Raw genomic sequence first — 13,031 nt, forward strand, 5'->3', positions numbered from 1 at the left:
TCCTTTTTCATATTATATTTAATCCAGCATGACAAACATGACACAAATAAAAATGTATAGAGCTTTATTTCCACCCACATTTGGCAACATGATTTTCTCTTAATTCTGGTCATTTTACTCTCGAATTTCAACATGTATTTTTGCATTTCATATGATACAGTCCTCCGCAATGAGACGTAGAGTTCCTGTTATTTGTCAGTTCATCTTTTGGATGCCAACATCCGATGGCTGTGTGCAGTTTGTCTGAATACCAGAGCAAACTTTGTCCCCAGGACTACTGGATGCAGAGATCTGTTGATGAGTGTGATACAAAGTACTGGTAGTACGCAGGTTCTTAAGTGGGAATAAGATCCTTCAGTTGTCCACTATTACACACCGTGCTCTGATTTAATCAGATCCAGAATCAAAAGAATGGTCCTTTCACCTACAGCACATAGAGAGAGGATCAGATTAATATACTGTATATATACACTACACATGTTTTGCAGGTTTTCCTTTAGAGCCATGGACACACTAAATAAAAGTGTTTGTTTAAATGTTATGCTGCTTAATTTGTTAAAGAAATGCTATGCGAGTTTACCTTCCAGATCCATCCTAGGGTTTGCCAGCTTCTTTTCAAGAAGAGAGTCCATTAGCTTCCTCAGGTGTTTGAAGATCACGCCAATCCGCACTGGAGCCTAAAAGAGTGAACAACATGGATTCAATTAAATAAACCTGGAGGGAGATTTGTTTTGTTAGCCAACAAAATCCAATTTTGCTGCAAGGATGCTGTTATTTAGTAGGTGGTCAAATGCAGCATGCTGAAAAATACCCGGATGTAATTTTTATTGTGGAAACCAGTATGCTTTTTTTTGCGGCAATTCTGACCCACAATCCACTGCGTAGCATAAGTTACGTCACATCAACTGATCCACCGAGTGAAAACAACCGGGGGTGCGACGGATACTGTATATGAGCAAGAGGCAACTTCAAGGTGCAATGCTATGACAAAATATAATTGTATGCTTACTGCATGCAAACTGCGTACTTGTCATGGTCAGTTGTAGTATGTAGAAAGACTAGTAAAAAGACAGAGTACGAAATTTGGAAATGCAGGAGTAGTGAATAAACTGGAGAGAAACCCCCCCCCGTGACCTCTGACCTGGAAGTGGATCCAGCCGTCTAGTGTGATGAGCCTCTCTCTGTGCTGGATATCGATTTCTCCTCCAAACAGCAGCATGGGGAAAGGAGGTATCAGGGTAGTGTCTCGCAGGTAGATCTTAGTGTACTTCACCTGTGGATATACATTGATTCAAGTTCAAACAACTATATTAAGGGCAATTCAATTTCAACAGTTCACAGACCATACACCCATTTACATGCAGACAGATAGGGGCCGGGCAAGGAGTATTCAGTTCAAGTATCAGGACAATAATAAATAAATAAGGTTGGAGACAAATGATACACAAGCAATAAAAACAACTCAGATAAGCAATTGGTAAATGTTGATTTCCAGAGACTACTGCCGAGGTTTAAAAGCCTGATAGCGGACGGAATGAAGGACTTTGAAAAGTGTTTTGTTTTTTTGATTAGCAGAGACGGGATTGAGAGATAAGCGGATAATACACACACACACACACCCCCACACACACTCTTCACCCGTACCTTCTCCTGGTAGAGCAGCCAGCCGTGTGTCTGCAGGTTGCGGTTGACGGATGAGGGGTGGACCTGAGCCCTGCCTTGCGGCGTCTCCACCGTGCAGGCTTTCTGATCCAGCACATCCACAGAGACGGTGCATAAGACCCGGGCCACGCTGTCATAGAGCCCTGCTGTCAGCACAGCGTTCAGGATGGAGATCTGCTGCTTGGACAGAGCGGCCGTCTGAGGAGGCCTGGAGCGGGAGGAGGAGCGAGACGACCAGAAACCAGCCTGCTCCATCATCCTGATTAGCTCATGCTTCACACTCTGGAGAGGAGAGGGGAGGAGTTAAATATGTCACAGCTGAGTATAAAAGTCCCAGCTGAGAATGTGGGTGCAAAATGTTATGTTGTACATGATGAGTGTTACCTCTATTGTAACCAGAGCTGTACGATTGAGGAAGTGTTTCCTACAGTAGGACATTTCTGTTCTCTGTCCCTCAGTCTGTGAGTTCTTCCACCTGACAGGGACACGGTAAAGGAGAAATGGGTTATCAGAAAGCAGAGAGAGAAGTCCAGCTATAGATTGATAATTAATTACAAATAAAAATATTAGTTTATATATATATATATATATATATAAATAATACTACCATAAAGTCTTATATATATATATATTTACAAATTAAAATATTAGGTTATTTATATTAAAATATTATCTATATATATATATATATATATATAGATAATATAAATACTGTGTATATATATATATATATACACAGTATATAGACAAAAGGTCTATATTTATTTATTAAGTAAATACATTTTTGTTTATCACATTATTCTCAAATTTAAATATACGGATTTGATGAACTTCATTGCTGTCTCACATGTTCTTTTCTACAGTTTGTAATGTTTAAGATCCATACCCCAGATATGCATTGTATATGGTCAGGTGATCAGAGTTGGCTACAGCCAGTGCGGCTTTGGCCAGGTTGGCTTCATCCTTCCTGTTCATCGGAGTGGAGAAGGGAGACTTCTCTGCGATGGCTGCCGCGATGGTTGCCTGGAAACACATCTCTTATTAATATTTGTGGAAAGTTGACAAACTATAGTAACAGTAGTAGTTATTAAAATAAGTGAGATAAGTGGGACATACTATGGGCTCAAGGCAGCCGAGGATGGCTCCATAGATGAGCATCTTGCCAATCTTCACGTTGACGGGCAGACTGGCCAGGTGGTGTCCTAGAGGGGTCAGGAGGTGATTGTTTGGGTGACACGCGCCAATCTTTCTCAGCAGGTTGACGGCGTTACTGACCGACTGGGGCTGAGGAGGATCCAGGGCTCTGCTCAGGAAGTCCTCCGGGGAGCCATACTGACATTTCTACCAGAGGGGGAGTGAAGGAAACACCATAAATATAAGCTTCTATTAAACATGTGGTTAGGAGGTACAATTCTTCTTTTTACATTATTATTATTTTTCTATTTTTACTTCTGTGTCTGTCCAGCTGAGAACAGTTGATATACCATAATATGAAGGCAGAGCTCCTCCAGTGGGACCCGTAGTATCTCTGGAATGGAGTAATCCATGAAGCCGTCAAACCTGAGGTCAAACGGTGTAAAACGAGAGCAAAGAGCAGTTTAGGTCATAAACAGGATTATCACTTTTCTGAATTTTATGGCAGTGGGGGCGGGACCTGATAAGCCTTTGGCTTCTCCTGCCACCCTTCGGACGATAACACAAAGTAATATGTGTGAATATGCAAAGAGAAAATTGTGTATTGTGTGTAATTGTCCGGAATAATAATAATAAAAAAATTATAAAAAATCAAATGGAAAATATCTCACTCTACTGCCTTGTGTTCCCATTCTTGTCTCTGCATAACAAACAATGATCTCCATACCTGAACTTTGGGTAGAGCCTGAAGCAGAAGCCACTTCGGACACGTCCTGCTCTGCCCTGCCTCTGGAGGGCGCTGGCTTTGGATACAAACGTTTCCACCAGAGAACTCATCTGGCTGCTCTCGTGGTACCTGAATGACACAGCAAACTGGATTTAAGTATCGCTACAATCAAGTTCACGTATGTATTTACTTTCATTCTAACCATGCGAGTGATACTACTGATTGTATGGATGGAGATGTCAGTCCACAACTTTATAGTATCATAACAATACTATAATATGCAAAGCTGTTCTGGTTCATGAGCCCTTACTTATTTTCTTTAGTCTTTCCAGTGTCGATGACAAACACGACGTCAGGAATAGTCACACCTGTCTCAGCAATGTTAGTCGACAAGACGATCTGAAAGAGACGCAAAACAGAGCGTAGCGGTAGGGTTAGGACTTATGAATATTGTTATTATTATTTGTTAAGTCCATCAGCAAAATAATTTTTATGGACTATCCAAAATTGTATCTTAAAACCCAAACAATTAAGTGTAATGTGAGATTGTTTTGACAGAAATGTCGCTATATTAAAAAGGTCTTTCTTGAATAATATTACTTTATCCTGACCGTTCTATTTTCTTATTTCAAAAGACATTATTATTAGGGCTGTCAAGCGATTAAAAAATGTTATCTAATTAATTACAGGCTCTGTGATTAATTAATCTAAATTAATCGCATACTTTTATGACACTTTTATACCTGTTTATAAACAGCTGTATAGCCTACTACAGTTTGTTTCTCTCTCTCTCTCCCTCTCTCTGGCTCTCTCTCTGGCTCTCCGTCTCTCGTAACTTCTGTCTCCACAACAGACAGCGCTGCACTGCCACAGATGCCTATGCCGATTCATTCCCCATCGTCGTACTCATAGGCAAAAATATTGACACACACACACACACACACACACACACACACGGGGCGGGTGTCCGTTTACGCGGGAGACGAGACAGCTAGCAAACAAAATTGTACACACGGAGGAAGATTGAGAGATACTTTTGAACCTACATTGTTGCACCCACTAAATCAATAATGCACAGACACTGCGGAGAATAAAGTAAGATGTCTTCCTACCGTCATGCTTATTTGCCCGAAGCATCCCATAAACCGTCCATAGAGCCCTCGGCCCCGCCCTTTCCCCCAGCTTCTCTCTTTACTTTTATCCCTTTCACCCGTGCGGGCCGTGTATGCAAGCTACAGGTTCAGCTCGGTGCAGCTGCGCACCACTTTTGCAACGGGTCAAAGGGCATTATAGAAGTGCGATTAATCTGCGTTAAATTTTTTTTATCGCGTTAATTTTTCTGTGATTAATTAATCGAAATTAACACGTTAATTTGACAGCTCTAATTATTATACAACATTCAGTAGTACCTTTCTAACTCCAGCAGGGGGCACTGTAAAAGCAGCAGCCTGGTCCTTTGATGAGAGGGTGGAATGGAGAGCAACAAGCCTGAACCTGAAAGAGGCAGACAAAACTCCCATGAATTTTTTATTTTTTTTTAAAGTCAAAATGCACAGCTGTTATGAGTGTATACAGGGTTGCATGAGATCAGTTGTATTAGGTCACCTGTGTTTGTCCCTGAACCTCTTGTCTGAGGAGAGCAGGTCGTGGAGCTGCTGGATGTGAGCCAGACCCGGGAGGAACACCAGAACAGCGCCATTCACCTCCGCAAACTGTGGGGATTTGTCTGGCGGAGCAATAAAAAAAACTGAAATTTAACACACACGTTACAAGACTTACACAATTAGAAACATGTACTTTTTGCTGCCCAAAAGCAGCCCGATCATGAGTCGTACTTAGGTAGTCTATGAGGTCGACCAGTAAGTCCATGTTGATCTTATTGGGGTTCATATACTGCAGCACGTGCCGAGTCCTGCTGCTGAAGTGGTCCAGATCTGGACCCAGGTCCCAGCCGGAAGAGTCCCTCAGTATCACCTCCTGGAAACAGACAGAAGTGGGTTACATACATTCAGAGATCACACACAGACAACACAAACTGTATTTCATGCTGCAGTGAGGCAATGTTACCTGGTGCTGTACTGTCTTGCCACCTTTTTGTGTGACTGAGATGCTGACTTCCTCTTCTTCTTCAAGGATTCTCTGGCTGTACTCCGAGTCCTTTTCAAGGAGGTAACCCGTCTCCTCCACGATGTCTTCCAAATGGGACACCTAGAAAACAAAACCACAGGAGCTTGAAATATATCCTGTTTTGTCGGCCATATCCATAGGTTCATTTTCCCTGGTTTCCATTTCTAGAAGTTTCAAAATAGACTAGACTAGACTAGACAAAATAGAGGGGACAGTTAAATAGCATTCTGTTTACGAGTCAACACAAAGTAAAGCTCCTCTTACCTCCACTGGGAAAGCCCTGCCAGGGATGTTGATCACTGGGCAGCGGTTGAAGTAGTTGGAGAACTTGTGACAGTCCACGGTGGCGCTCATGAGGATCAGCTTCAGGTCCGATCTCTTCATGACAACGTCTTTCAGGATGGTTAACAGGAAGTCAGACTGGACACTGCGCTCGTGGACCTCAAGAGAGTGGGATGGTGTAAAGCACATTAGAACTAGACAAAAATGTCTCTTTCAAATATATTATCTCTTACATTTACACAATGGAAATCGATATTTGATTAAATGCCGTCAGTACCTCATCTACAATGATGTGTGTCAGGGAGCTGAGGTGTTTGTCGTGCTGGAGCTTCCTGAGCAGAACTCCGGTGGTGCAGTACAGCAGGCGGGTCCACTCCCCGGACTGATTCTCCATGCGGATTTGGTATCCGCACAGGGAAGACTGCAACATGATTTAAACAATAAAACGTGGTCATTAAAGCATACTATCAGCAGCCTACATAATGGTTTGTATTAGAGTTGAGGACAAGGTTTCATATTAACCCATTTTTACCAGATGCAACTGTTGCGTGTTTATAACTCGAGGACCAAATGAGACGTCTGCACGTTTTAGATGGTATAATCGTTTTAGATGGTATAATCGTTTTAGATGGTATAATCGTTTTAGATGGTATAATCGTTTTAAGACACATGGCCGATGAAATGCATCGTTATTCCCTTAAATACACGTGTGGAAGGCAGTTTTCATCATTCTTCTTTTTTTGCTGTGAATTATTATTGTTTCAAATATTAATGGGCAAAGGCATTGATTTAAATTTTTTCGTTGTTTGATTTTTTGTTGTTTATTGATGTTTGAAAAATGTTAGAGCATGGGCAAAGGCAATGCTTCACAGTTAAAGCTAAGGGTTTAAGCTTTTAAATGTTATTCACTGCATTTCTCCATTTTCTTCTCTTCAAGGAAGTTGTTTTAAGGTTGTTTCTGTAAAAAGTAACTTCCTCTCACCCTGGATGCCGGTCCGTCCTCACAGCCCATCTCCTGGCTGACTCTGCAGGCCAGGCTCATGGCAGAGATCCTGCGGGGCTGGGTCACCACGATGTTGCATTGCTGCGCCACTTTGCCTCCTGTTAGCAGCTCCTCCAATAGGAACTGAGGGATCTGGGTGCTCTTCCCGCTGCCCGTCTCCCCGGCAACCACCACCACTGGGTGGCGCTGCAGAGCCTCCATGACACGGTGCCGGTGCTGGAAGACGGGAAGCTGCTCTCGCTCTGCCTTGAAGGAAAGATTATTGTTGAATGACTCGAGTTCGGTTTATGCTTCTTTAAGATTAAAGCGTCTTTAAAAAGGTGGAATCAGTGATTCTGGAGAACACTTGTTGTCAAAATAACTTTTTTCAAAATCAATGAATATCTCCTCATGTATCCACTACCTGTCAGTACTGTGTGTGTGTATGTGTTAAAACACAGCCAAGGCTCTGCGAACTGGTATGTAAACAAAAGGTATGTAACAAAGGGGCTCAACAACATAGCTAGCAACAAGCCCGTTTACAGAGTCTAGGCTGTGTATTAATAATAAAGAAAAAAATCTGTGCTCAAACAGTATGCACAGGTAGCGGATCGTGAGGAGATATTGACTGATTTTGACAAAGAGGTGATTTTGGCAACAAGCATGCTCCAGAATCGCTGACTCCACCTTTATTGGGTTAAATTGTACAATGCTTCAGCAGATTTACCTTGAGTTTGTGGGCCAGTGAGGACTTCTTCAGCTTTAGTAAGAGCTCTCTGGATGCCTCCAGTGCTCCTTCCCTCCTCCCTCCTCCTCCTCTTATCTCACTCTTGTCTTCCGGTTCTTCTGCTTCCTCCCCGATATCCAGATCAGCCATGTTCTCCCAGGACTCTTCAGGCTCTTCGTCATCTGCAGTCTCTCCCACACCGTGCTGCTGGCCCTGAAGGCATCCAGACTGCTGCTCCTGGTTCTGCTGCTGTTTGAGCTTGGTCAGCAGACGGGAGATGAACTGGTCTCTGGGCTTGTTGGCAGCGGTGCGGTTCTCCTCCTGTTGCTGCTGGTCGCTGTCTCTCCACTCCAGCCACACGTCCCTGTAGGTCGGAGGGAGCAGCTGGTGCACTGCCTAAGGGGGGCACGGGAGTGTATGAATATTCATTGCTTTAGAAGTTACATTAATAAAAGGAGCACAGACAAATGTCCTGATCACATGCATTACCTGTCCTTTAACCATAGTGTAGAGCGCCAGTGTGGCTCCCAGATGTTGAGCCTGCATGCCGTCCTCAGTCAGGATGGTCGGACACACTTCAAGAACACTGTCCAACCTCTGGACGCGCACCCTGATGGAGGCAAAAAAAATAATATGTAATTGTAGTTATAAGCTCACTATAAACAAACAGGTTTAAATAGTCTATCAAGGACAAAGGTTTACAACTGCAGGTTATTTTATTCTCTAATTGATATCGCACAAATGACTAACTAAATGCAAATTTAGATTTTTTTTTTAAATACAAGTGTACCTTTCCAGAGATACAGTATATAAAAGAGAATTAATTATGTTTTGTATGACAGTCTCGGTATATGACAGTCAGCATACTGTACAGCAGATCCTTCTCATATAATTAGCATATTGTGATAAAGTTCAATATTTTCTGTAATGTACTGATAAACATTAGACTTTCATATATTTTAGATTCATTACACACAACTGAAGTAGTTCAAGCCTTTTATTGTTTTAATATTGATGATTTTGGCAAAAAAGTCAAGAAAAACCAAAAATCCCTATCTCAAAAAAATAGCATATTTCATCCGACCAATAAAAGAAAAGTGTTTTTAATACAAAAAAGTCAACCTTCAAATAATTATGTTCAGTTATGCACTCAATACTTGGTCGGGAATCCTTTCGCAGAAATGACTGCTTCAATGCGGCGTGGCATGGAGGCAATCAGCCTGTGGCACTGCTGAGGTGTTATGGAGGCCCAGGATGCTTCGATAGCGGCCTTAAGCTCATCCACAGTGTTGGGTCTGGTGTCTCTCAACTTCCTCTTCACAATATCCCATAGATTCTCTATGGGGTTCAGGTCAGGAGAGTTGGCAGGCCAATTGAGCACAGTAATACCATGGTCAGTAAACCATTTACCAGTGGTTTTGGCACTGTGAGCAGGTGCCAGGTCTTGTTGAAAAATTAAATCTTCATCTCCATAAAGCTTTTCAGCAGATGGAAGCATGAAGTGCTCCAAAATCTCCTGATAGCTAGCTGCATTGACCCTGCCTTTGATAAAACACAGTGGACCAACACCAGCAGCTGACATGGCACCCCAGACCATCACTGACTGTGGGTACTTGACACTGAACTTCAGGCATTTTGGCATTTCCTTCTCCCCAGTCTTCCTCCAGACTCTGGCACCTTGATTTCCGAATGACATGCAACATTTGCTTTCATCCGAAAAAAGTACTTTGGACCACTGAGCAACAGTCCAGTGCTGCTTCTCTGTAGCCCAGGTCAGGCGCTTCTGCCGCTGTTTCTGGTTCAAAAGTGGCTTGACCTGGGGAATGCGGCACCTGTAGCCCATTTCCTGCACACGCCTGTGCACGGTGGCTCTGGATGTTTCTACCAGACTCAGTCCACTGCTTCCGCAGGTCCCCCAAGGTCTGGAATCGGCCCTTCTCCACAATCCTCCTCAGGGTCCGGTCACCTCTTCTGGTTGTGCAGCGTTTTCTGCCACACTTTTTCCTTCCCACAGACTTCCCACTGAGGTGCCTTGATACAGCACTCTGGGAACAGCCTATTCGCTCAGAAATTTCTTTCTGTGTCTTACCCTCTTGCTTGAGGGTGTCAATGATGGCCTTCTGGACAGCAGTCAGGTCGGCAGTCTTACCCATGATTGCGGTTTTGAGTAATGAACCAGGCTGGGAGTTTTTAAAAGCCTCAGGAATCTTTTGCAGGTGTTTAGAGTTAATTAGTTGATTCAGATGATTAGGTTAAGAGCTCGTTTAGAGTACCTTTTCATGATATGCTAATTTTTTGAGATAGGAATTTGGGGTTTTCATGAGCTGTATGCCAAAATCATCAGTATTAAAACAACAAAAGACCTGAAATATTTCAGTTGGTGTGCAATGAATCTAAAATATATGAAAGTTCAATTATTATCATTACATTATGGAAAATAATCAACTTTATCACAATATGCTAATTATATGAGAAGGACCTGTATATGGGAACACACACTTACTTGCACTTCCAGTATTTCCCAGCAGGGACCTTGTGAAAGGCCGGCGCCGGACTCTTGGGCAGGTTCTTTCGGACCCAGTCGATGAGGAACTGTTTGGGGGACTTTCCTGTCCAGCTGCGAGCTGTGTAGTCAAAATTGCGAATGTCCTTTGGCTCGTTCTTTTTCACAACTGCTAAAGGAAAATTGAAGATAATTAACAGCAAGCAGTCTGTGAATCTCCAAGTTGAGTGAATCGTAGCATTGCAGTATATTGCGTTTTATATTTACTATGACCTTTAAAACACTTAATGTTTAAAACACACTAGAACGTGTTTAAGTAAAGTCAGTTGATGAAGTATTTTAATATGGCACAGCTTATGTACATTTTTTAAGACAAACCTTTCTCTGCAGGGGCAGCCGAAGCCTCCTTTTCAGCTTTTTCGAATAAGCTGAAGCCGACGACCTCTTTGTCCCCACTGGGAGGAACTGTTTTCTTTTCCTTCTGAGGCACGTCTGACACTTTTAGAGCAGGATTGAATACCGGGTGGGACTCCAGTTGCTTCATTTCTAGAAACAGAAAATGTATTTATTGAGTCAGATTTGTGTTTGTTTGTTGTAATCTCTGCATCTGAGAGTTAAAGCTTGCTAACCTTGCTGTATGATGCGTATCCTGTCCCCTGCCATCCTCTGGCCCACCTTGTCTGCTTTCGTTTTGGCAGTCGTTGCCATATCTTTTGCGTCATACAGTTGAGCGGTTAGGATCAAATACCTGTCATTCTACACGGTAAGAAAATAAGACAGAAACACAAGTTTTTTTGTTTACACCATACCACTTACTCAAACCAACCACTATTTACCAATTATAAACGTCCTAACTTTTGATAAAAGCTGACAGAACTGGTGTTAAATTTGAAAATAATAATTGAATAATCCCTTTCATTTTTAGAACGAGATCTCATCTTTTACTTGCTTTCATTTTACTTACTGGATCGAACTTTTGGTCCAGTTCAGGATTGTGTGAAGACTTCTTCCCGACTTCCTCTTCCTCCTCCTCTTCCTCACTGCTCTGCTCTGCGTACCTTAAGATCCAGTCTTTCATGCTCGCGGCTTCATCCTTTTCTGTGGCCTAAACAAACACAACACTTATAAGGTCCAACTTAGTGCGACAGTACCTATCTTTAAGGTCAACACCAAACATGCAAGTAGACACACTAACCTTGGTGGTCTCTTTGGGGGGGTTGTCAGGTGCTTTGGGGCTTGGGGTTACAGGTTTCTGCTGAGCGAGAGGCTGGAACTTGGGCCTGGAGCTCTTCTGACTCTCCTCCTGCATCTGCTGGCTAAAACCATCCGGCAGCTCCTCTGGTGTACAGACAATACATGGAGAAGAAACGGTGAAGAAAGTCACCGTTTTTGCTCAAGAGCTATACATGGATGACATCACTAATGACTGCTGGGGCTCTGTTACCGTCTTTAAGGTTGAGGCAGAGCCAGTCCAGGGCGGAGTGGAGATCCCCTCCGTACAGGACACTACTCTTCATCGCCTCCTCGATGTGTTCTCGCTTAAAGTGGAACTTCTCCAGAGCTGTGTACAAGTCCTGCACGTACCAACAAGACAAAGCCAACCTTAATACATTTTACGGCGATGGACACGGATCCATAATGTGTATCCACCACACCGTGAAGATGCATAGGGATCATTTTTCTCATTACCAGCAACTTCTTGTTTGTGAGTCGGCCTGAGATGGGCCCTTTGTCCCCGCTCTCGTCTCTGAAGTCATTGATCAGCTTGATGATCTTCTTCTCCAGGTCAGCTTGGATAGCAACCTGTGTTAAAGGGTTGAATACCATTCATCATATGCAAAACAAATCATGTTTTTTCTGACAATTAGGATGAGATTTGGGATTGAATGCATTTTTGACTGTTTCAGCATGTAAAGCACATCAGCATGTATATCTATGGTTACAACTCGTTGACAACAGGTTAGAGCTGCAACATTAACTTGGCATAGATATAGAGATTCTGTCAAGCGGCACATTAAAGATATAGTTAGTACACTAACTCACTTTAAGAATTGACTTGTCTGAGACTCCACCTGTGTCGACCTGGGCAGTGTTGGCGAGACTGTATGTCTTCGGTGCTTCAAGAAGAAAAAGAGAGGGGGTTGTGTCAATGTTGATGCAGAGACATATTTTTCATATACATCATCAAAAATATCAATCATAATTTGTTTTAACGTGACAAGTGTCCAACATACAGGGTATTATTGACCATCACATGTATGTATCAGACCCTCATGTATTTGACACACAGCAGCAATGTGTCCTGATATGAAATTAAGCTGACACCTTCAAGCTTTTGGTATTTTTACTTGTCAATATCACTAACATGAAGGCTATAATGAGGTTTATATGAAAACGGTGTAAAAAGTAAACAATAATAGGCTATTTATCACAAATACATGCATGATGAAGTCAGTAGGCTACACGCAGGGTTACATACAAACACAACAGTAGCCTACACACACCTACAAAATAAAACCATGTCATTTGAACACCTCAGACTACAGCCTTAATATACCATCATATTTGCAGGCATCTTTGCATCTAGCCATAGGTGATAATAATTACACCTTTAGATTTGCTCTCTTTGGCTGCTTTAGCCGGCTTGTTGTTGGCTGGCTGTTTCTTCGCCTCCTCCGCCACGCCGCTCCCCGGTATAGCTGCTGTCGCCTGGGCTACCGGAGCAGCCACTTGCCCCGCCGCTTTCTTCTTCTTTCCACCCATTATGTCACCAAAAACACGACCTCTTCTCCTGCTTTACAGTGTATGTGTTGCCAAGAAAAAATAGCGCTAACATGTATCTCTCTCCGTATTCATGTCGGCGCTGGGGAACTTTTTTGGGCAACAC

At 42.8% G+C, this 13,031-nt stretch overlaps 1 protein-coding gene across 2 annotated transcripts; it reads right to left on the reverse strand.

Annotated features, from left to right (window-relative positions):
• Positions 1-87: 87 nt before the first annotated feature.
• dhx29 (DEAH (Asp-Glu-Ala-His) box polypeptide 29) lies at positions 88-12,999 on the reverse strand. Of its 2 annotated transcripts, none has more exons than XM_080046265.1 (28): positions 12,754-12,999; positions 12,188-12,261; positions 11,834-11,947; positions 11,589-11,718; positions 11,340-11,482; positions 11,109-11,249; positions 10,774-10,900; positions 10,523-10,690; positions 10,145-10,313; positions 8,131-8,251; positions 7,642-8,037; positions 6,915-7,181; positions 6,210-6,353; positions 5,915-6,091; positions 5,591-5,731; positions 5,359-5,500; positions 5,129-5,249; positions 4,933-5,017; positions 3,834-3,922; positions 3,524-3,652; positions 3,147-3,222; positions 2,779-3,003; positions 2,549-2,685; positions 2,047-2,137; positions 1,645-1,944; positions 1,142-1,273; positions 581-677; positions 88-424 (listed from the first exon to the last, which is right to left on the reverse strand). In XM_080046265.1, the coding sequence occupies exons 1-28, from the start codon at positions 12,905-12,907 to the stop codon at positions 369-371; spliced, it is 4,146 nt and encodes a 1,381-aa protein (XP_079902391.1). In that variant the 5' UTR covers positions 12,908-12,999; the 3' UTR covers positions 88-368. The 2 variants fall into 2 exon arrangements, with proteins under 2 accessions (XP_079902391.1, XP_079902390.1); XM_080046264.1 differs by having other exon boundaries at positions 10,145-10,316.
• Between the last annotated feature and the right edge of the window lie 32 nt (positions 13,000-13,031).

The sequence above is a fragment of the Ammodytes marinus genome (genome assembly GCF_949987685.1).
Source record: "Ammodytes marinus genome assembly, chromosome: 18".
NCBI classification, from domain to species: Eukaryota; Metazoa; Chordata; class Actinopteri; order Uranoscopiformes; family Ammodytidae; genus Ammodytes; species Ammodytes marinus.

Bases quoted from the DNA above. Each gene is read 5' to 3' on its own strand.
- dhx29 (XM_080046264.1), bottom strand. From the start codon at position 12,907: ATGGGTGGAAAGAAGAAGAAAGCGGCGGGGCAAGTGGCTGCTCCGGTA. The intron at 3,923-4,932 runs GTACTACTGAAT...CGTCTCTTTCAG, and splicing joins CCCCTGCTGGAGTTAGAAAG to ATCGTCTTGTCGACTAACAT. The intron at 2,686-2,778 runs GTATGTCCCACT...ATGTGTTTCCAG, and splicing joins TCGGCTGCCTTGAGCCCATA to GCAACCATCGCGGCAGCCAT.